The 22,539-nt window shown below is 58.2% G+C and overlaps 1 protein-coding gene across 1 annotated transcript in view; it reads right to left on the bottom strand.

The window, feature by feature from the left end:
• COL27A1 (collagen type XXVII alpha 1 chain) overlaps positions 1-22,539 on the bottom strand; it is a 263,084-nt gene that overhangs the window by 72,786 nt on the left and 167,759 nt on the right. The window contains 4 exon segments of the mRNA XM_075578501.1: positions 17,467-17,520; positions 17,892-17,945; positions 18,158-18,265; positions 18,404-18,457. Of these exon segments, the coding sequence (XP_075434616.1) occupies positions 17,467-17,520; positions 17,892-17,945; positions 18,158-18,265; positions 18,404-18,457 (270 nt within the window).

Below are 22,539 nucleotides of genomic sequence, written 5' to 3'. Positions count from 1 at the left end.
AGCAGCGAGAGGCCGAGAGTGAACATGTGGAGGAGCTGCAGCAGCGAGAGGCCGAGAGTGAACATGTGGAGGAGCTGCAGCAGCGAGAGGCCGAGAGTGAACATGTGGAGGAGCTGCAGCAGCGAGAGGCCGAGAGTGACATGTGGAGGAGCTGCAGCAGCGAGAGGCCGAGAGTGAACATGTGGAGGAGCTGCAGCAGCGAGAGGCCGAGAGTGACATGTGGAGGAGCTGCAGCAGCGAGAGGCCGAGAGTGACATGTGGAGGAGCTGCAGCAGCGAGAGGCCGAGAGTGACATGTGGAGGAGCTGCAGCAGCGAGAGGCCGAGAGTGAACATGTGGAGGAGCTGCAGCAGCGAGAGGCCGAGAGTGACATGTGGAGGAGCTGCAGTAGCGAGAGGCCGAGAGTGAACATGTGGAGGAGCTGCAGCAGCGAGAGGCCGAGAGTGAACATGTGGAGCATCTGCAGCAGCGAGAGGCCGAGAGTGAACATGTGGAGGAGCTGCAGCACTGAGAGGCCGAGAGTGAACATGTGGAGGAGCTGCAGCAGCGAGAGGCCGAGAGTGAACATGTGGAGGAGCTGCAGCACTGAGAGGCCGAGAGTGAACATGTGGAGGAGCTGCAGAGTGAGAGGCCGAGAGTGACATGTGGAGGATCTGCAGCAGCGAGAGGCCGAGAGTGACATGTGGAGGAGCTGCAGCACTGAGAGGCCGAGAGTGAACATGTGGAGGAGCTGCAGAGCGAGAGGCCGAGAGTGACATGTGGAGGAGCTGCAGCAGCGAGAGGCCGAGAGTGAACATGTGGAGGAGCTGCAGCAGCGAGAGGCCGAGAGTGAACATGTGGAGGAGCTGCAGAGCGAGAGGCCGAGAGTGACATGTGGAGGAGCTGCAGCAGCGAGAGGCCGAGAGTGAACATGTGGAGGAGCTGCAGCAGCGAGAGGCCGAGAGTGAACATGTGGAGGAGCTGCAGAGCGAGAGGCAGAGAGTGACATGTGGAGGAGCTGCAGCAGCGAGAGGCCGAGAGTGAACATGTGGAGGAGCTGCAGCACTGAGAGGCCGAGAGTGACATGTGGAGGAGCTGCAGCACTGAGAGGCCGAGAGTGAACACGTGGAGGAGCTGCAGCAGCGAGAGGCCGAGAGTGAACATGTGGAGGAGCTGCAGCAGCGAGAGGCCGAGAGTGAACATGTGGAGGAGCTGCAGCAGTGAGAGGCCGAGAGTGAACATGTGGAGGAGCTGCAGCAGCGAGAGGCCGAGAGTGAACATGTGGAGGAGCTGCAGCACTGAGAGGCCGAGAGTGAACATGTGGAGGAGCTGCAGAGCGAGAGGCCGAGAGTGACATGTGGAGGAGCTGCAGCAGCGAGAGGCCGAGAGTGACATGTGGAGGAGCTGCAGCACTGAGAGGCCGAGAGTGAACATGTGGAGGAGCTGCAGCACTGAGAGGCCGAGAGTGACATGTGGAGGAGCTGCAGCAGCGAGAGGCCGAGATTGAACATGTGGAGGAGCTGCAGCAGCGAGAGGCCGAGAGTGACATGTGGAGGAGCTGCAGCAGCGAGAGGCCGAGAGTGACATGTGGAGGAGCTGCAGAGCGAGAGGCCGAGAGTGAACATGTGGAGGAGCTGCAGCAGCGAGAGGCCGAGAGTGAACATGTGGAGGAGCTGCAGCACTGAGAGGCCGAGAGTGAACATGTGGAGGAGCTGCAGCACTGAGAGGCCGAGAGTGAACATGTGGAGGAGCTGCAGCAGCGAGAGGCCGAGATTGAACATGTGGAGGAGCTGCAGCACTGAGAGGCCGAGAGTGAACATGTGGAGGAGCTGCAGCACTGAGAGGCCGAGAGTGAACATGTGGAGGAGCTGCAGCAGCGAGAGGCCGAGATTGAACATGTGGAGGAGCTGCAGCACTGAGAGGCCGAGAGTGAACATGTGGAGGAGCTGCAGCAGCGAGAGGCCGAGAGTGACATGTGGAGGAGCTGCAGCAGCGAGAGGCCGAGAGTGAACATGTGGAGGAGCTGCAGCAGCGAGAGGCCGAGAGTGAACATGTGGAGGAGCTGCAGCACTGAGAGGCCGAGAGTGAACATGTGGAGGAGCTGCAGCAGCGAGAGGCCGAGAGTGAACATGTGGAGGAGCTGCAGCACTGAGAGGCCGAGAGTGAACATGTGGAGGAGCTGCAGCAGCGAGAGGCCGAGAGTGAACATGTGGAGGAGCTGCAGCAGCGAGAGGCCGAGAGTGACATGTGGAGGAGCTGCAGAGCGAGAGGCCGAGAGTGACATGTGGAGGAGCTGCAGCAGCGAGAGGCCGAGAGTGACATGTGGAGGAGCTGCAGCAGCGAGAGGCCGAGAGTGAACATGTGGAGGAGCTGCAGCAGCGAGAGGCCGAGAGTGACATGTGGAGGAGCTGCAGAGCGAGAGGCCGAGAGTGACATGTGGAGGAGCTGCAGCAGCGAGAGGCCGAGAGTGAACATGTGGAGGAGCTGCAGCAGCGAGAGGCCGAGAGTGAACATGTGGAGGATCTGCAGCAGCGAGAGGCCGAGAGTGAACATGTGGAGGAGCTGCAGCACTGAGAGGCCGAGAGTGAACATGTGGAGGAGCTGCAGCAGCGAGAGGCCGAGAGTGAACATGTGGAGGAGCTGCAGCACTGAGAGGCCGAGATTGAACATCTGGAGGAGCTGCAGAGTGAGAGGCCGAGAGTGAACATGTGGAGGAGCTGCAGAGTGAGAGGCCGAGAGTGACATGTGGAGGATCTGCAGCAGCGAGAGGCCGAGAGTGAACATGTGGAGAGGCTGCAGCACTGAGAGGCTGAGAGTGAACATGTGGAGGAGCTGCAGAGCGAGAGGCCGAGAGTGAACATGTGGAGGAGCTGCAGCAGCGAGAGGCCGAGAGTGAACATGTGGAGGAGCTGCAGCAGCGAGAGGCCGAGAGTGAACATGTGGAGGAGCTGCAGAGCGAGAGGCCGAGAGTGAACATGTGGAGAGGCTGCAGCACTGAGAGGCCGAGAGTGAACATGTGGAGGAGCTGCAGCAGCGAGAGGCCGAGAGTGAACATGTGGAGGAGCTGCAGCAGCGAGAGGCCGAGAGTGAACATGTGGAGGAGCTGCAGCAGCGAGAGGCCGAGAGTGAACATGTGGAGGAGCTGCAGCAGCGAGAGGCCGAGAGTGAACATGTGGAGGAGCTGCAGCACTGAGAGGCCGAGAGTGAACATGTGGAGGAGCTGCAGCAGCGAGAGGCCGAGAGTGAACATGTGGAGGAGCTGCAGCAGCGAGAGGCCGAGAGTGAACATGTGGAGGAGCTGCAGCAGCGAGAGGCCGAGAGTGAACATGTGGAGGAGCTGCAGCAGCGAGAGGCCGAGAGTGAACATGTGGAGGAGCTGCAGCAGCGAGAGGCCGAGAGTGAACATGTGGAGGAGCTGCAGCAGCGAGAGGCCGAGAGTGAACATGTGGAGGAGCTGCAGCAGCGAGAGGCCGAGAGTGAACATGTGGAGGAGCTGCAGCAGCGAGAGGCCGAGAGTGACATGTGGAGGAGCTGCAGCAGCGAGAGGCCGAGAGTGAACATGTGGAGGAGCTGCAGCAGCGAGAGGCCGAGAGTGACATGTGGAGGAGCTGCAGCAGCGAGAGGCCGAGAGTGACATGTGGAGGAGCTGCAGCAGCGAGAGGCCGAGAGTGACATGTGGAGGAGCTGCAGCAGCGAGAGGCCGAGAGTGAACATGTGGAGGAGCTGCAGCAGCGAGAGGCCGAGAGTGACATGTGGAGGAGCTGCAGTAGCGAGAGGCCGAGAGTGAACATGTGGAGGAGCTGCAGCAGCGAGAGGCCGAGAGTGAACATGTGGAGCATCTGCAGCAGCGAGAGGCCGAGAGTGAACATGTGGAGGAGCTGCAGCACTGAGAGGCCGAGAGTGAACATGTGGAGGAGCTGCAGCAGCGAGAGGCCGAGAGTGAACATGTGGAGGAGCTGCAGAGTGAGAGGCCGAGAGTGAACATGTGGAGGAGCTGCAGAGTGAGAGGCCGAGAGTGACATGTGGAGGATCTGCAGCAGCGAGAGGCCGAGAGTGAACATGTGGAGGAGCTGCAGCAGCGAGAGGCCGAGAGTGACATGTGGAGGAGCTGCAGTAGCGAGAGGCCGAGAGTGAACATGTGGAGGAGCTGCAGCAGCGAGAGGCCGAGAGTGAACATGTGGAGCATCTGCAGCAGCGAGAGGCCGAGAGTGAACATGTGGAGGAGCTGCAGCACTGAGAGGCCGAGAGTGAACATGTGGAGGAGCTGCAGCAGCGAGAGGCCGAGAGTGAACATGTGGAGGAGCTGCAGCACTGAGAGGCCGAGAGTGAACATGTGGAGGAGCTGCAGAGCGAGAGGCCGAGAGTGAACATGTGGAGGAGCTGCAGCAGCGAGAGGCCGAGAGTGAACATGTGGAGGAGCTGCAGCAGCGAGAGGCCGAGAGTGAACATGTGGAGGAGCTGCAGAGCGAGAGGCCGAGAGTGAACATGTGGAGAGGCTGCAGCACTGAGAGGCCGAGAGTGAACATGTGGAGGAGCTGCAGCAGCGAGAGGCCGAGAGTGAACATGTGGAGGAGCTGCAGCAGCGAGAGGCCGAGAGTGAACATGTGGAGGAGCTGCAGCAGCGAGAGGCCGAGAGTGAACATGTGGAGGAGCTGCAGCACTGAGAGGCCGAGAGTGAACATGTGGAGGAGCTGCAGCAGCGAGAGGCCGAGAGTGAACATGTGGAGGAGCTGCAGCAGCGAGAGGCCGAGAGTGAACATGTGGAGGAGCTGCAGCAGCGAGAGGCCGAGAGTGAACATGTGGAGGAGCTGCAGCAGCGAGAGGCCGAGAGTGAACATGTGGAGGAGCTGCAGCAGCGAGAGGCCGAGAGTGAACATGTGGAGGAGCTGCAGCAGCGAGAGGCCGAGAGTGAACATGTGGAGGAGCTGCAGCAGCGAGAGGCCGAGAGTGAACATGTGGAGGAGCTGCAGCAGCGAGAGGCCGAGAGTGACATGTGGAGGAGCTGCAGCAGCGAGAGGCCGAGAGTGAACATGTGGAGGAGCTGCAGCAGCGAGAGGCCGAGAGTGACATGTGGAGGAGCTGCAGCAGCGAGAGGCCGAGAGTGACATGTGGAGGAGCTGCAGCAGCGAGAGGCCGAGAGTGACATGTGGAGGAGCTGCAGCAGCGAGAGGCCGAGAGTGAACATGTGGAGGAGCTGCAGCAGCGAGAGGCCGAGAGTGACATGTGGAGGAGCTGCAGTAGCGAGAGGCCGAGAGTGAACATGTGGAGGAGCTGCAGCAGCGAGAGGCCGAGAGTGAACATGTGGAGCATCTGCAGCAGCGAGAGGCCGAGAGTGAACATGTGGAGGAGCTGCAGCACTGAGAGGCCGAGAGTGAACATGTGGAGGAGCTGCAGCACTGAGAGGCAGAGAGTGAACATGTGGAGGAGCTGCAGAGTGAGAGGTCGAGAGTGAACATGTGGAGGAGCTGCAGAGTGAGAGGCCGAGAGTGACATGTGGAGGATCTGCAGCAGCGAGAGGCCGAGAGTGACATGTGGAGGAGCTGCAGCACTGAGAGGCCGAGAGTGAACATGTGGAGGAGCTGCAGAGCGAGAGGCCGAGAGTGACATGTGGAGGAGCTGCAGCAGCGAGAGGCCGAGAGTGAACATGTGGAGGAGCTGCAGCAGCGAGAGGCCGAGAGTGAACATGTGGAGGAGCTGCAGAGCGAGAGGCCGAGAGTGACATGTGGAGGAGCTGCAGCAGCGAGAGGCCGAGAGTGAACATGTGGAGGAGCTGCAGCAGCGAGAGGCCGAGAGTGAACATGTGGAGAAGCTGCAGCAGCGAGAGGCCGAGAGTGAACATGTGGAGGAGCTGCAGAGCGAGAGGCCGAGAGTGAACATGTGGAGAGGCTGCAGCACTGAGAGGCCGAGAGTGAACATGTGGAGGAGCTGCAGCAGCGAGAGGCCGAGAGTGAACATGTGGAGGAGCTGCAGCAGCGAGAGGCCGAGAGTGAACATGTGGAGGAGCTGCAGCAGCGAGAGGCCGAGAGTGAACATGTGGAGGAGCTGCAGCAGCGAGAGGCCGAGAGTGAACATGTGGAGGAGCTGCAGCACTGAGAGGCCGAGAGTGAACATGTGGAGAGGCTGCAGCAGCGAGAGGCCGAGAGTGAACATGAGGAGAGGCTGCAGCACTGAGAGGCCGAGAGTGAACATGTGGAGGAGCTGCAGCAGCGAGAGGCCGAGAGTGAACATGTGGAGGAGCTGCAGCACTGAGAGGCCGAGAGTGACATGTGGAGGAGCTGCAGCAGCGAGAGGCCGAGAGTGAATATGTGGAGGAGCTGCAGCAGCGAGAGGCCGAGAGTGACATGTGGAGTAGCTGCAGCAGCGAGAGGCCGAGAGTGAACATGTGGAGGAGCTGCAGCAGTGAGAGGCCGAGAGTGAACATGTGGAGGAGCTGCAGAGCGAGAGGCCGAGAGTGAACATGTGGAGGAGCTGCAGCACTGAGAGGCCGAGAGTGAACACGTGGAGGAGCTGCAGCAGCGAGAGGCCGAGAGTGAACATGTGGAGGAGCTGCAGCAGCGAGAGGCCGAGAGTGAACATGTGGAGGAGCTGCAGCAGCGAGAGGCCGAGAGTGAACATGTGGAGGAGCTGCAGCAGCGAGAGGCCGAGAGTGAACATGTGGAGGAGCTGCAGCACTGAGAGGCCGAGAGTGAACATGTGGAGGAGCTGCAGCAGCGAGAGGCCGAGAGTGAACATGTGGAGGAGCTGCAGCACTGAGAGGCCGAGAGTGAACATGTGGAGGAGCTGCAGCACTGAGAGGCCGAGAGTGAACATGTGGAGGAGCTGCAGCAGCGAGAGGCCGAGAGTGAACATGTGGAGGAGCTGCAGCAGCGAGAGGCCGAGAGTGAACATGTGGAGGAGCTGCAGCAGCGAGAGGCCGAGAGTGAACATGTGGAGGAGCTGCAGCAGCGAGAGGCCGAGAGTGAACATGTGGAGGAGCTGCAGCAGCGAGAGGCCGAGAGTGACATGTGGAGGAGCTGCAGCAGCGAGAGGCCGAGAGTGAACATGTGGAGGAGCTGCAGCAGCGAGAGGCCGAGAGTGACATGTGGAGGAGCTGCAGCAGCGAGAGGCCGAGAGTGACATGTGGAGGAGCTGCAGCAGCGAGAGGCCGAGAGTGACATGTGGAGGAGCTGCAGCAGCGAGAGGCCGAGAGTGAACATGTGGAGGAGCTGCAGCAGCGAGAGGCCGAGAGTGACATGTGGAGGAGCTGCAGTAGCGAGAGGCCGAGAGTGAACATGTGGAGGAGCTGCAGCAGCGAGAGGCCGAGAGTGAACATGTGGAGCATCTGCAGCAGCGAGAGGCCGAGAGTGAACATGTGGAGGAGCTGCAGCACTGAGAGGCCGAGAGTGAACATGTGGAGGAGCTGCAGCAGCGAGAGGCCGAGAGTGAACATGTGGAGGAGCTGCAGCACTGAGAGGCCGAGAGTGAACATGTGGAGGAGCTGCAGAGTGAGAGGTCGAGAGTGAACATGTGGAGGAGCTGCAGAGTGAGAGGCCGAGAGTGACATGTGGAGGATCTGCAGCAGCGAGAGGCCGAGAGTGACATGTGGAGGAGCTGCAACACTGAGAGGCCGAGAGTGAACATGTGGAGGAGCTGCAGCAGCGAGAGGCCGAGAGTGAACATGTGGAGGAGCTGCAACACTGAGAGGCCGAGAGTGAACATGTGGAGGAGCTGCAGCAGCGAGAGGCCGAGAGTGAACATGTGGAGGAGCTGCAGCACTGAGAGGCCGAGAGTGAACATGTGGAGGAGCTGCAGCACTGAGAGGCCGAGAGTGAACATGTGGAGGAGCTGCAGCACTGAGAGGCCGAGAGTGAACATGTGGAGGAGCTGCAGAGCGAGAGGCCGAGAGTGAACATGTGGAGGAGCTGCAGCAGCGAGAGGCCGAGAGTGACATGTGGAGGAGCTGCAGCAGCGAGAGTGACACGTGGAGGAGCTGCAACAGCGAGAGTGAACATGTGGAGGAGCTGCAGCAGCGAGAGGCCGAGAGTGAACATGTGGAGGAGCTGCAGCACTGAGAGGCCGAGAGTGAACATGTGGAGAGGCTGCAGCAGCGAGAGGCCGAGAGTGAACATGTGGAGAGGCTGCAGCAGCGAGAGGCCGAGAGTGAACATGTGGAGGAGCTGCAGCAGCAAGAGGCCGAGAGTGAACATGTGGAGGAGCTGCAGCACTGAGAGGCCGAGAGTGAACATGTGGAGGAGCTGCAGCAGCGAGAGGCCGAGAGTGAACATGTGGAGGAGCTGCAGCACTGAGAGGCCGAGAGTGACATGTGGAGGAGCTGCAGCAGCGAGAGGCCGAGAGTGAATATGTGGAGGAGCTGCAGCAGCGAGAGGCCGAGAGTGACATGTGGAGTAGCTGCAGCAGCGAGAGGCCGAGAGTGAACATGTGGAGGAGCTGCAGCAGTGAGAGGCCGAGAGTGAACATGTGGAGGAGCTGCAGAGCGAGAGGCCGAGAGTGAACATGTGGAGGAGCTGCAGCACTGAGAGGCCGAGAGTGAACACGTGGAGGAGCTGCAGCAGCGAGAGGCCGAGAGTGAACATGTGGAGGAGCTGCAGCAGCGAGAGGCCGAGAGTGAACATGTGGAGGAGCTGCAGCAGCGAGAGGCCGAGAGTGAACATGTGGAGGAGCTGCAGCAGCGAGAGGCCGAGAGTGAACATGTGGAGGAGCTGCAGCACTGAGAGGCCGAGAGTGAACATGTGGAGGAGCTGCAGCAGCGAGAGGCCGAGAGTGAACATGTGGAAGAGCTGCAGCACTGAGAGGCCGAGAGTGAACATGTGGAGGAGCTGCAGCACTGAGAGGCCGAGAGTGAACATGTGGAGGAGCTGCAGCAGCGAGAGGCCGAGAGTGAACATGTGGAGGAGCTGCAGCAGCGAGAGGCCGAGAGTGAACATGTGGAGGAGCTGCAGCAGCGAGAGGCCGAGAGTGAACATGTGGAGGAGCTGCAGCAGCGAGAGGCCGAGAGTGAACATGTGGAGGAGCTGCAGCACTGAGAGGCCGAGAGTGAACACGTGGAGGAACTGCAGCAGCGAGAGGCCGAGAGTGAACATGTGGAGGAGCTGCAGCAGCGAGAGGCCGAGAGTGAACATGTGGAGGAGCTGCAGCAGCGAGAGGCCGAGAGTGAACATGTGGAGGAGCTGCAGCAGCGAGAGGCCGAGAGTGAACATGTGGAGGAGCTGCAGCAGCGAGAGGCCGAGAGTGAACATGTGGAGGAGCTGCAGCAGCGAGAGGCCGAGAGTGAACATGTGGAGGAGCTGCAGCAGCGAGAGGCCGAGAGTGAACATGTGGAGGAGCTGCAGCAGCGAGAGGCCGAGAGTGAACATGTGGAGGAGCTGCAGCAGCGAGAGGCCGAGAGTGACATGTGGAGGAGCTGCAGCAGCGAGAGGCCGAGAGTGACATGTGGAGGAGCTGCAGCAGCGAGAGGCCGAGAGTGACATGCGGAGGAGCTGCAGCAGCGAGAGGCCGAGAGTGAACATGTGGAGGAGCTGCAGCAGCGAGAGGCCGAGAGTGACATGTGGAGGAGCTGCAGTAGCGAGAGGCCGAGAGTGAACATGTGGAGGAGCTGCAGCAGCGAGAGGCCGAGAGTGAACATGTGGAGCATCTGCAGCAGCGAGAGGCCGAGAGTGAACATGTGGAGGAGCTGCAGCACTGAGAGGCCGAGAGTGAACATGTGGAGGAGCTGCAGCAGCGAGAGGCCGAGAGTGAACATGTGGAGGAGCTGCAGCACTGAGAGGCCGAGAGTGAACATGTGGAGGAGCTGCAGAGTGAGAGGTCGAGAGTGAACATGTGGAGGAGCTGCAGCAGCGAGAGGCCGAGAGTGACATGTGGAGGAGCTGCAACACTGAGAGGCCGAGAGTGAACATGTGGAGGAGCTGCAGCAGCGAGAGGCCGAGAGTGAACATGTGGAGGAGCTGCAACACTGAGAGGCCGAGAGTGAACATGTGGAGGAGCTGCAGCAGCGAGAGGCCGAGAGTGAACATGTGGAGGAGCTGCAGCACTGAGAGGCCGAGAGTGAACATGTGGAGGAGCTGCAGCACTGAGAGGCCGAGAGTGAACATGTGGAGGAGCTGCAGCACTGAGAGGCCGAGAGTGAACATGTGGAGGAGCTGCAGAGCGAGAGGCCGAGAGTGAACATGTGGAGGAGCTGCAGCAGCGAGAGGCCGAGAGTGACATGTGGAGGAGCTGCAGCAGCGAGAGTGACACGTGGAGGAGCTGCAACAGCGAGAGTGAACATGTGGAGGAGCTGCAGCACTGAGAGGCCGAGAGTGAACATGTGGAGGAGCTGCAGCAGCGAGAGGCCGAGAGTGAACATGTGGAGGAGCTGCAGCAGCGAGAGGCCGAGAGTGAACATGTGGAGGAGCTGCAGCAGCGAGGGGCCGAGAGTGAACATGTGGAGAGGCTGCAGCAGCAAGAGGCCGAGAGTGAACATGTGGAGGAGCTGCAGCAGCGAGAGGCCGAGAGTGAACATGTGGAGGAGCTGCAGCAGCGAGAGGCCGAGAGTGAACATGTGGAGGAGCTGCAGCACTGAGAGGCCGAGAGTGAACATGTGGAGAGGCTGCAGCAGCGAGAGGCCGAGAGTGAACATGTGGAGAGGCTGCAGCAGCGAGAGGCCGAGAGTGAACATGTGGAGAGGCTGCAGCAGCGAGAGGCCGAGAGTGACATGTGGAGGAGCTGCAGCAGTGAGAGGCCGAGAGTGAACATGTGGAGGAGCTGCAGCAGCGAGAGGCCGAGAGTGAACATGTGGAGGAGCTGCAGCACTGAGAGGCCGAGAGTGACATGTGGAGGAGCTGCAGCAGTGAGAGGCCGAGAGTGAACATGTGGAGGAGCTGCAGCAGCGAGAGGCCGAGAGTGACATGTGGAGGAGCTGCAGCAGTGAGAGGCCGAGAGTGAACATGTGGAGGAACTGCAGCAGCGAGAGGCCGAGAGTGAACATGTGGAGGAGCTGCAGCAGCGAGAGGCCGAGAGTGAACATGTGGAGGAGCTGCAGCAGCGAGAGGCCGAGAGTGAACATGTGGAGGAGCTGCAGAGCGAGAGGCCGAGAGTGACATGTGGAGGAGCTGCAGCAGCGAGAGGCCGAGAGTGAACATGTGGAGGAGCTGCAGCACTGAGAGGCCGAGAGTGAACATGTGGAGGAGCTGCAGCACTGAGAGGCCGAGAGTGACATGTGGAGGAGCTGCAGCACTGAGAGGCCGAGAGTGAACATGTGGAGGAGCTGCAGCAGCGAGAGGCCGAGAGTGTCATGTGGAGGAGCTGCAGCACTGAGAGGCGGAGAGTGAACATGTGGAGGAGCTGCAGCACCGAGAGGCCGAGAGTGAACATGTGGAGGAGCTGCAGCAGCGAGAGGCCGAGAGTGAACATGTGGAGGAGCTGCAACAGCGAGAGGCCGAGAGTGAACATGTGGAGGAGCTGCAGCAGCGAGAGGCCGAGAGTGAACATGTGGAGGAGCTGCAGCAGCGAGAGGCCGAGATTGAACATGTGGAGGAGCTGCAGCACTGAGAGGCCGAGAGTGAACATGTGGAGGAGCTGCAGCAGCGAGAGGCCGAGAGTGAACATGTGGAGAGGCTGCAGCACTGAGAGGCCGAGAGTGAACATGTGGAGGAGCTGCAGCACTGAGAGGCCGAGAGTGACATGTGGAGGAGCTGCAGCACTGAGAGACCGAGAGTGAACATGTGGAGGAGCTGCAGCAGCGAGAGGCCGAGAGTGAACATGTGGAGGAGCTGCAGCACTGAGAGGCCGAGAGTGAACATGTGGAGGAGCTGCAGCAGCGAGAGGCCGAGAGTGAACATGTGGAGGAGCTGCAGCAGCGAGAGGCCGAGAGTGAACATGTGGAGGAGCTGCAGAGCGAGAGGCCGAGAGTGACATGTGGAGGAGCTGCAGCAGTGAGAGGCCGAGAGTGACATGTGGAGGAGCTGCAGCACTGAGAGGCCGAGAGTGAACATGTGGAGGAGCTGCAGCACTGAGAGGCCGAGAGTGACATGTGGAGGAGCTGCAGCAGCGAGAGGCCGAGATTGAACATGTGGAGGAGCTGCAGCAGCGAGAGGCCGAGAGTGACATGTGGAGGAGCTGCAGCAGCGAGAGGCCGAGAGTGACATGTGGAGGAGCTGCAGAGCGAGAGGCCGAGAGTGAACATGTGGAGGAGCTGCAGCAGCGAGAGGCCGAGAGTGAACATGTGGAGGAGCTGCAGCACTGAGAAGCCGAGAGTGAACATGTGGAGGAGCTGCAGCAGCGAGAGGCCGAGAGTGAACATGTGGAGGAGCTGCAGCAGCGAGAGGCCGAGAGTGAACATGTGGAGGAGCTGCAGCAGCGAGAGGCCGAGAGTGAACATGTGGAGGAGCTGCAGCAGCGAGGGGCCGAGAGTGAACATGTGGAGAGGCTGCAGCAGCGAGAGGCCGAGAGTGAACATGTGGAGGAGCTGCAGCAGCGAGAGGCCGAGAGTGAACATGTGGAGGAGCTGCAGCAGCGAGAGGCCGAGAGTGAACATGTGGAGGAGCTGCAGCACTGAGAGGCCGAGAGTGAACATGTGGAGAGGCTGCAGCAGCGAGCGGCCGAGAGTGAACATGTGGAGAGGCTGCAGCAGCGAGAGGCCGAGAGTGAACATGTGGAGAGGCTGCAGCAGCGAGAGGCCGAGAGTGACATGTGGAGGAGCTGCAGCAGCGAGAGGCCGAGAGTGAACATGTGGAGGAGCTGCAGCACTGAGAGGCCGAGAGTGACATGTGGAGGAGCTGCAGCAGTGAGAGGCCGAGAGTGAACATGTGGAGGAGCTGCAGCAGCGAGAGGCCGAGAGTGACATGTGGAGGAGCTGCAGCAGTGAGAGGCCGAGAGTGAACATGTGGAGGAGCTGCAGCAGCGAGAGGCCGAGAGTGAACATGTGAAGGAGCTGCAGCAGCGAGAGGCCGAGAGTGAACATGTGGAGGAGCTGCAGCAGCGAGAGGCCGAGAGTGAACATGTGGAGGAGCTGCAGCAGCGAGAGGCCGAGAGTGAACATGTGGAGGAGCTGCAGAGCGAGAGGCCGAGAGTGACATGTGGAGGAGCTGCAGCAGCGAGAGGCCGAGAGTGAACATGTGGAGGAGCTGCAGCACTGAGAGGCCGAGAGTGAACATGTGGAGGAGCTGCAGCACTGAGAGGCCGAGAGTGACATGTGGAGGAGCTGCAGCACTGAGAGGCGGAGAGTGAACATGTGGAGGAGCTGCAGCACTGAGAGGCCGAGAGTGAACATGTGGAGGAGCTGCAGCAGCGAGAGGCCGAGAGTGAACATGTGGAGAGGCTGCAGCACTGAGAGGCCGAGAGTGAACATGTGGAGGAGCTGCAGCAGTGAGAGGCCGAGAGTGAACATGTGGAGGAGCTGCAGCAGCGAGAGGCCGAGAGTGAACATGTGGAGGAGCTGCAGCACTGAGAGGCCGAGAGTGAACATGTGGAGGAGCTGCAGAGCGAGAGGCCGAGAGTGACATGTGGAGGAGCTGCAGCAGCGAGAGGCCGAGAGTGACATGTGGAGGAGCTGCAGCACTGAGAGGCCGAGAGTGAACATGTGGAGGAGCTGCAGCACTGAGAGGCCGAGAGTGACATGTGGAGGAGCTGCAGCAGCGAGAGGCCGAGATTGAACATGTGGAGGAGCTGCAGCAGCGAGAGGCCGAGAGTGACATGTGGAGGAGCTGCAGCAGCGAGAGGCCGAGAGTGACATGTGGAGGAGCTGCAGAGCGAGAGGCCGAGAGTGAACATGTGGAGGAGCTGCAGCAGCGAGAGGCCGAGAGTGAACATGTGGAGGAGCTGCAGCACTGAGAGGCCGAGAGTGAACATGTGGAGGAGCTGCAGCACTGAGAGGCCGAGAGTGAACATGTGGAGGAGCTGCAGCAGCGAGAGGCCGAGATTGAACATGTGGAGGAGCTGCAGCACTGAGAGGCCGAGAGTGAACATGTGGAGGAGCTGCAGCACTGAGAGGCCGAGAGTGAACATGTGGAGGAGCTGCAGCAGCGAGAGGCCGAGAGTGAACATGTGGAGGAGCTGCAGCAGCGAGAGGCCGAGAGTGACATGTGGAGGAGCTGCAGCACTGAGAGGCCGAGAGTGAACATGTGGAGGAGCTGCAGCAGCGAGAGGCCGAGAGTGACATGTGGAGGAGCTGCAGCAGCGAGAGGCCGAGAGTGAACATGTGGAGGAGCTGCAGCAGCAAGAGGCCGAGAGTGAACATGTGGAGGAGCTGCAGCACTGAGAGGCCGAGAGTGAACATGTGGAGGAGCTGCAGCAGCGAGAGGCCGAGAGTGAACATGTGGAGGAGCTGCAGCACTGAGAGGCCGAGAGTGAACATGTGGAGGAGCTGCAGCAGCGAGAGGCCGAGAGTGAACATGTGGAGGAGCTGCAGCAGCGAGAGGCCGAAAGTGACATGTGGAGGAGCTGCAGCACTGAGAGGCCGAGAGTGAACATGTGGAGGAGCTGCAGCATCGAGAGGCCGAGAGTGAACATGTGGAGGAGCTGCAGCAGCGAGAGGCCGAGAGTGAACATGTGGAGGAGCTGCAGCACTGAGAGGCCGAGAGTGACATGTGGAGGAGCTGCAGTACTGAGAGGCCGAGAGTGAACATGTGGAGGAGCTGCAGCAGCGAGAGGCCGAGAGTGAACATGTGGAGGAGCTGCAGCAGCGAGAGGCCGAGAGTGAACATGTGGAGGAGCTGCAGAAGCGAGAGGCCGAGAGTGAACATGTGGAGGAGCTGCAGCAGCGAGAGGCCGAGAGTGACATGTGGAGGAGCTGCAGCAGCGAGAGGCCGAGAGTGACATGTGGAGGAGCTGCAGCAGCGAGAGGCCGAGAGTGACATGTGGAGGAGCTGCAGTACTGAGAGGCCGAGAGTGACATGTGGAGGAGCTGAAGCAGCGAGAGGCCGAGAGTGAACATGTGGAGGAGCTGAAGCAGCGAGAGGCCGAGAGTGAACATGTGGAGGAGCTGCAGCAGCGAGAGGCTGAGGGGGCTTGTGGTCATTGGCTGGCGTCCCACACACAGATACATTCATACACTAAAACATCCCATCTGGATGGTCCCACGAGGGGAGGAATCAGAGCATGGAAATTATAGGCAGCCCTGAACCTCGCTCACATTATAGAACCTCCCACACTCACCATGTGCAGGCTGCTCACTCTCACTGACCACACTCACCATGTGCAGGCTGCTCACTCACTCTCACTGACCACACTCACTCTGTGCAGGCTGCTCACTCACTCTGTGCAGGCTGCTCACTCACTCACTAATCACACTCGTGTGCAGGCTGCTCACTCACTGTCACTGACCACACTCACTGTCTGCAGACTCACTCTCACTGACCACACTACCAGTCTGCAAGCTCACTCGCTCTCACTGACCACACACTGCAGGCTCGCTCGCTCTCACTCTGCTACATACTCTCTCAATCCCTTCAAAGCAATGTGTTCCAGGCTTTCTGGCAGCAAAGGAAGGTGTTAAAATCCAGTTCTCCATAATCTTTACAATCTACTTGCACTGGGAACTACACACACACACACACAACCTTGCGCGCACACACAACCTCGCACCCACACACCCCTCGCGTACACACCCACATCCCTCTTACACACACACACACCCAGCCTCGGGGACACACGCACACCCCTTGTGCACACACCAACCTCGCACTCACACCAACACCCCTCGCACACACACACAACCTCGCACACACATACACATCATCGCACATACACCCCCGCCTCGCACACACCCCTCGCACACACACTTTTATTGGCTCCCTCTCTGTTCCCCACCCTGGGCACCATCCCGCACATTGGGCGATACTCATGAAGAAGTGCTGGGCCATTCACTAGTCTCCTGGCGCCGGCTTATGGGATAGCACTGCTTAGCAAACGTGGGCCATTATTCCTGTGCCTTGTCCTCTGCTCCCGATATACAGACACAGCCACTGAAGTGTGCCACAGAGTGCAACGGAAGTGGAATCCGTGCCCTGTTCTCGGACGGAGGAGTCTCCTCTCCCCCCGCTGGATCAGCGCTGTGATTGGCTCCGGTTAGAATGAGAGTGCAGCTCCGTCCAGCTGGAGCCGGCCGCAGAGTGTTCACAGAGAGAGAGACGCTGACAGTCAGCCAGAAACATGAGTCATCGCCTGAACTGCTTACGGTGGAGCTGAGTCAGCAGATGTGCGAAGGATAGGAGCAGCGCAGACGTGAGCGGGGGACGCCATCCTGCTGTACCCCTGGCACGGCCGAGGAGGTGAGCAGGCATAGCATCTTCTCCAGAAGGTGCTGACCGGGGTACAGATATCACAAGACACGGCCCCCGGCCAAACAAGTCTGCGGTGCCCGGGACAACCTCCACCGCGGTGGAGTTGCGGGGGTCCATGCTTCTGAATGGGACCCCCACAGCGTTAATAATCCTCCACGCTGGGCAGTGGCACCGAAGACGTGAAGTCTTGCTACATCTGCATGGGTTCCCCCAGGGTTCGCAGTGCGAGGTCCCCTGTCCCAGCACAGAGGATGGATGCAGCAGTACCGCGAGACACCGCGAGACACCGCGCCCCGAGATGTAACCTTTCCCAGCTGGCCAAAACCTGCAGCGTTCTCCTGCGGCAAAGCCGCGCGCGTGCGAAGGTTCAGGTTACCACTCCCTCTTGAAGAACCATTAGGCTGCAATATATAATGGTGTCGGGTATCTGCATTCACTTCAGCCACCCAGAGCACTGTCACCTGAGAGATAATAGAACTAGTAGCTCCAACACAGACCGTGTCAGGGTACATTTGAGGTAACTGGAGACCCCTCCTGTATCAGAGGGAACAGGGGGACCAGAGAGCCTGTACCTGCAGCTGCGTGGGTAACGGGAGCTCTAGGAAGGATTTGCTGTATAATATTATTGTCCGGGCTCTGAAACAGGACAAGACGGGCGCAGTCATAGTCAGTACTGCTCTATCGTGCGCGCAGAGGTGTCCAGAATCTCTGAGTATCAGTGTGTACCAACGCGTTTCAAGCCAGTCCTTCAGCAGAGTGTAAGGAATGTGTAGGCGACAAGAGTGAGTCCAGGCAATGCCCCGGGGGCAAAATGACATACACGTCAGGGTGTAATGTGGTCAAAAGCAACCAGAATGATGCACAGAGGGGCCCCAGGTTACATCGCTGGGGAGTCTCCTACGAGTTATAGTTTCGTGAGCTTATTATCATCCTATAACATTGCACAGCTAGCTTGACCACTTACATATTCCACTATGACTAACTGCAAAGGAGAGAGAGGGAGACGGAGAGAGAGGGAGGCGGAGAGAGGGGGAAGGAGAGGGAAGAGAGAGGGAGAGAGTGAATGGAAGTTAATGGCTTTGGCAGACTCAGAAAGGAATTCTGCCTGGTAACAGTGTAAGGTGTAAGGTGTAAGGTGTAAGGTGTAAGGTGTAAGGTGTAAGGTCAGAGTCCTTTAAGATCAGAGGGAATTTCACCATTTTACTGCCCGGGAGCAGACCGTGTGCACTCACCTTTTCACCTTTTATTCCTGGAGGTCCAATCGGACCGGGAGGTCCCGCATGTCCCTGGTGACAAACAGACAGGGATTTCTGTAAGTCCAGGTTGGGTATGAGGAACAGGGACCAAAACGTACTACATGATGCGTGACCGGCTTTACAGACTACGATAAACCCCATCATCTAGAAAAAGTAACACTTCAGCCACCCAGGAGGGACCGGCCGGATACACCGTCACACTATACATATGGTACGGACGGATTTACCCATCATTACTGACCGCAACCTGGACAGGCCGCTCTGTGATTGGAAAGGAACAGGCTGGATCGTTACCTTCCATCTTTCGCCCCGTTTGGGGCGTGTACAGGGTGTTCAGAGGTGCTCCCGCCTCGCTGTCACCAAGTTGCTAAAACAACACACGGTATTTCCCAGATGTTTACCTGGTAGCCGGAGATCCCCAGTTCTCCCTGCGCACCCATCCTCCCGGGCGAGCCCTACAAAGGCAAACGCATGATCGGTTGGTTCGTAGGTGATATTAGCAAATAACAATATAAATGTGCGCACGGCCGGACGTGAGGACCCTAGGTGAAGGGCGCAGGAGATATCACAGATTATGGCATCTGCCCACCCTTGCTCTTTAGATCAGACACTCGTGAGAAGGGTGTGGTGGCCATCCCTGCCTTGTCCAAGGTTCTGTCCTACTCACCACAGGTCCGAGGGTGCCTCGGCTTCCCTTGGGACCTTGATTCCCGGTAGGTCCTATTTTGCCTGGAAGACCAGTCTCTCCGAGGTCCCCCTGAAAACCTTTGTTACCCTGAAAAAGAAAACCCAGAAGAGTGAGTGGGTACTCTCTGTCGTGCAAACAACACAGAGCAGTTGTCCATCAGGGTTTGAGTGGGTGCCCTCTGCCCCACGCTATGGAGCCTGGCCACTTCATTTACAGTATATTTACCTTGCGTCCTGGTTTGCCTTTCTCGCCCTGTTTTCCTGGCTTCCCTTCCACACCCTGCCAGAAGGAAGGAAACAGAAGTGAGTTATGGTGTCTGGAACCTGCACCAGACAATCACCAATCCCAGGAAAAATTTATTAAATAGATCAGTGCCTGACGCTTCTTCAAAAGGATGCCCGACTGTGGTTATTGGCAAAGGCAAGCTAACATCGTGACGTCACTGACTGTGCAACCTCACAGCGTGACATCACTGTGCAACCTCACAGTGACATCACTGACAGTGCAACCCCACAGTATGACATCACCGTGCAACCCCACAATGTCATATTACTGTACAACCGCATGACAGGATGGTAACCTAACTCCTGAGTGTTTCATTGCATTAGCGATTCTGTTGTCCTGGGCTTTTATGTACTGTCCAGATTACAATAATTCCCTAACCCCGTTACCATTCCCCACACCGCTCCCGGAGCCGGTCCCTGCCACGTACAATGCGAACGCCGCACATTCGGGAAACGCAAATAGCACAAGAAGCGCGTCCTATATTAGCGGACCAATTAAACCTGTAGCCTGCGGCAAAGTGAAACCCGTACAGCTACGTCCGACAAGCAGACGCCGAACCCAGCCAGCGTCTGCTGCCTTTAGCCAGCCAGCAACACTGGCAGTGCAGGGGTTAACGGCGCGCGAAGTTCGCAGCGTCCTGCACAGCGCATTGTGTCCAATCTGTGGCCTCTGCCCCAACCCTCCGATAACCCCCTTCCCCCCCCCCCCCCGCCGTCCTCTCTCAGTTCCCAGCAATGACCGAAGAGCAGAGGATCACGCCACGGAGAGGCAGAGAGGGTTAGTAAACTCCCGAGCATTCCTCCCCACGGACACAGTGGCCATGCATTAAACATGGCCTGAGCGACGGTCCCCTGCTCCCCCCCACTCCCCGGCCCCCTGCTCCCCCCCACTGCCCGGCCCCCTCTCCCTCCCCCCCACACACACGCAGAACAGGGAGACGGGAAATTAGAAGGATTACACAGGCTCGTCCTGAACTGCAGGCCCCGCTCCGGATTGATGAGAAACAGATTTGTTTTTTTGGCGCCCAGTTTCCGTGAATGTGGAACCAGCCCCGCGCCCGAGTGATATTGCGGGTGACACTGTATCACCGAGGTGTGACACGGTGCCATGCGGTGGAGCAGGGTGACACGTCTGGGAATAGGAGAACGTGGCAGAGGTAATGTTGCACCCTGTAACCAAGCCACGGCCAAGCCAATAAAGAGGAGAGGCGCTCTGGGAAACAGAGGCCAGGTTAGTGAGAGAGGCTGCAGGGTTAGTGAGAGAGGCTGCCGGGTTAGTGAGAGAGGCTGCCGGGTTAGTGAGAGAGCCTGCCGGGTTAGTGAGAGAGCCTGCCGGGTTAGTGAGAGAGCCTGCCGGGTTAGTGAGAGAGCCTGCCGGGTTAGTGAGAGAGCCTGCCGGGTTAGTGAGAGAGCCTGCCAGGTTAGTGAGAGAGCCTGCCAGGTTAGTGAGAGAGCCTGCCAGGTTAGTGAGAGAGCCTGCCAGGTTAGTGAGAGAGCCTGCCAGGTTAGTGAGAGAGCCTGCCAGGTTAGTGAGAGAGCCTGCCAGGTTAGTGAGAGAGCCTGCCAGGTTAGTGAGAGAGCCTGCCAGGTTAGTGAGAGAGGCTGCCAGGTACAAGGGCTTGGTTTCACACCTTTCTCCCGTCAGCCGAGACTCCCGGAGCCAAAGTCTGCCGCACGGGGTGGGCAACGCCAGTCCTCAAGGGGTCAGGGTTTCAGGATATCCCTTTTTAAGCACAGGTGGCTCAATCAGTCCCTGCTTCAGCACACAGCTGACTGAGTCACCTGTGCTGAAGCAGGGATATCCTGAAAAGCTGACCTGCCGGCGGCTCTTGAGTTACCGGGTAGTTGAGGGTAGCAAGGAAGGCATGGGACAGGGGAAGGGGCACGGGACAGGGGAGGGGGCACGGGACAGGGGAAGGGGCATGGGACAGGGGAGGGGGCACGGGACAGGGGAAGGGGCATGGGACAGGGGAAGGGCATGGGACAGGGGAAGGGGCATGGGACAGGGGAGGGGGCACGGGACAGGGGAGGGGGCACGGGACAGGGGAAGGGGCACGGGACAGGGGAAGGGCATGGGACAGGGGAGGGGGCACGGGACAGGGGAGGGGGCACGGGACAGGGGAGGGGGCACGGGACAGGGGAGGGGGCACGGGACAGGGGAGGGGGCACGGGACAGGGGAGGGGGCACGGGACAGGGGAAGGGGCATGGGACAGGGGAGGGGGCACGGGACAATACAAGGATGGCCACCAGCGCAGCAATGCATGTAAGCAAAATAATCTGCATTGTTAGCGCAGCAATGCCAAAGCAGTGCCGGCATTGTGTGTAATACCCGGTACTATCATCCAGTGTCGCCTGTTCAACTTCAACGTAGTGTAAGGAGGTCACAGCCTGACATTACCAGGAACAGCATTAAACCTGCAGCGTATCGCCAGGCCTACAAACCCACCACGAAGACCAGCAGGAGAATCCCGCCCTGCTTTGTAGCTTTTCCTGGGTGCTTATAATAATCGCAGTCACAGAAAGCGCAGATAGTGACCGTTACTTAACTTCCATTCCCCAAATACGGGAGGCGCGTTCCCCACGCAACGCGTTAACCCTCGTGCTGCCAGAGCCGGAGTGCAGGACATTCTGGCAGCAAACGGGTTACAATTGATGAAGTGTAAGAGCGCCTATAGAATAATCAGCGCCTCGCAGAAAAGAGATGAATGTATAGGTTCAGTTGGATCGCGTCGTCCATGTACACCGCGCTTCACAGCAGCAATACGCGGGGCAACGGAAAAGGAGACAGGATGGGAACAAGCGCTACAGACACAAGGAGGTCCTGCCCGAAGAGCTTACACTCTAATTGGTAAGTAGGGAGACCTTGCAGAAGCAGCAGGCGCACGGACGGTTAGTAAGGGGGACCCCTTGGCACACCCCTGGGAAGAGAAGGGATCCCGGAGCGGGGGGGGGGTCGGGTTACTAGCACGCTCCACCACGGACTTTCCTGGAACTGATACCCGATCTCTGGCTTGTCCCGGGACCAAGAAATCACTCTGCAGAACTGCTGGGACGGAGCGCGCGGCGCCCAGCCAGCTGGCTCTGCCGGGGCCCGACCGGCTGCCGCTTAACCGCTTCGGGGAGCCAGCAACGGGTTGCAAAGCAGCGCATGGCCGGCCGGCCGCTCCGGCAGTGAATGGGTTAACCCGAGTGGGGGGCGGGGGTGTTCTCAACTTCTGTCCTCAAGCCTCAAGACCCTCCCAACAGGTCTGGTTTTAAGGATATCCCTGCTTCAGCACAGTAGCTCAGTCAAAGACGCGTTATATACCTGGAGGGCCCTATGTAAATAAAGATATACTTCCATACATATAGGTCTTTCATAACTAAAGCGGTCTCACATTTTAATCTGGTCTGTAACTGTTACATACGCCTATAATATATATTATCTGTAACTGTTACATACGCCTATAATATATATTATCTGTAACTGTTACACACGCCTATAATATATATTATCTGTAACTGTTACATACGCCTATAATATATATTATCTGTAACTGTTACACACGCCTATAATATATATTATCTGTAACTGTTACATACGCCTATAATATATATTATCTGTAACTGTTACATACGCCTATAATATATATTATCTGTAACTGTTACATACGCCTATAATATATATTATCTGTAACTGTTACATACGCCTATAATATATATTATCTGTAACTGTTACATACGCCTATAATATATATTATCTGTAACTGTTACATACGCCTATAATATATATTATCTGTAACTGTTACATACGCCTATAATATATATTATCTGTAACTGTTACATACGCCTATAATATATATTATCTGTAACTGTTACATACGCCTATAATATATATTATCTGTAACTGTTACATACGCCTATAATATATATTATCTGTAACTGTTACATACGCCTATAATATATATTATCTGTAACTGTTACATACGCCTATAATATATATTATCTGTAACTGTTACATACGCCTATAATATATATTATCTGTAACTGTCACATACGCCTATAATATATATTATCTGTAACTGTCACATACGCCT

Source organism: Ascaphus truei, chromosome 21, assembly GCF_040206685.1.
Source record: "Ascaphus truei isolate aAscTru1 chromosome 21, aAscTru1.hap1, whole genome shotgun sequence".
Classification (NCBI taxonomy): Eukaryota; Metazoa; Chordata; class Amphibia; order Anura; family Ascaphidae; genus Ascaphus; species Ascaphus truei.
This window is presented reverse-complemented; position numbering and strand designations above follow the sequence as displayed.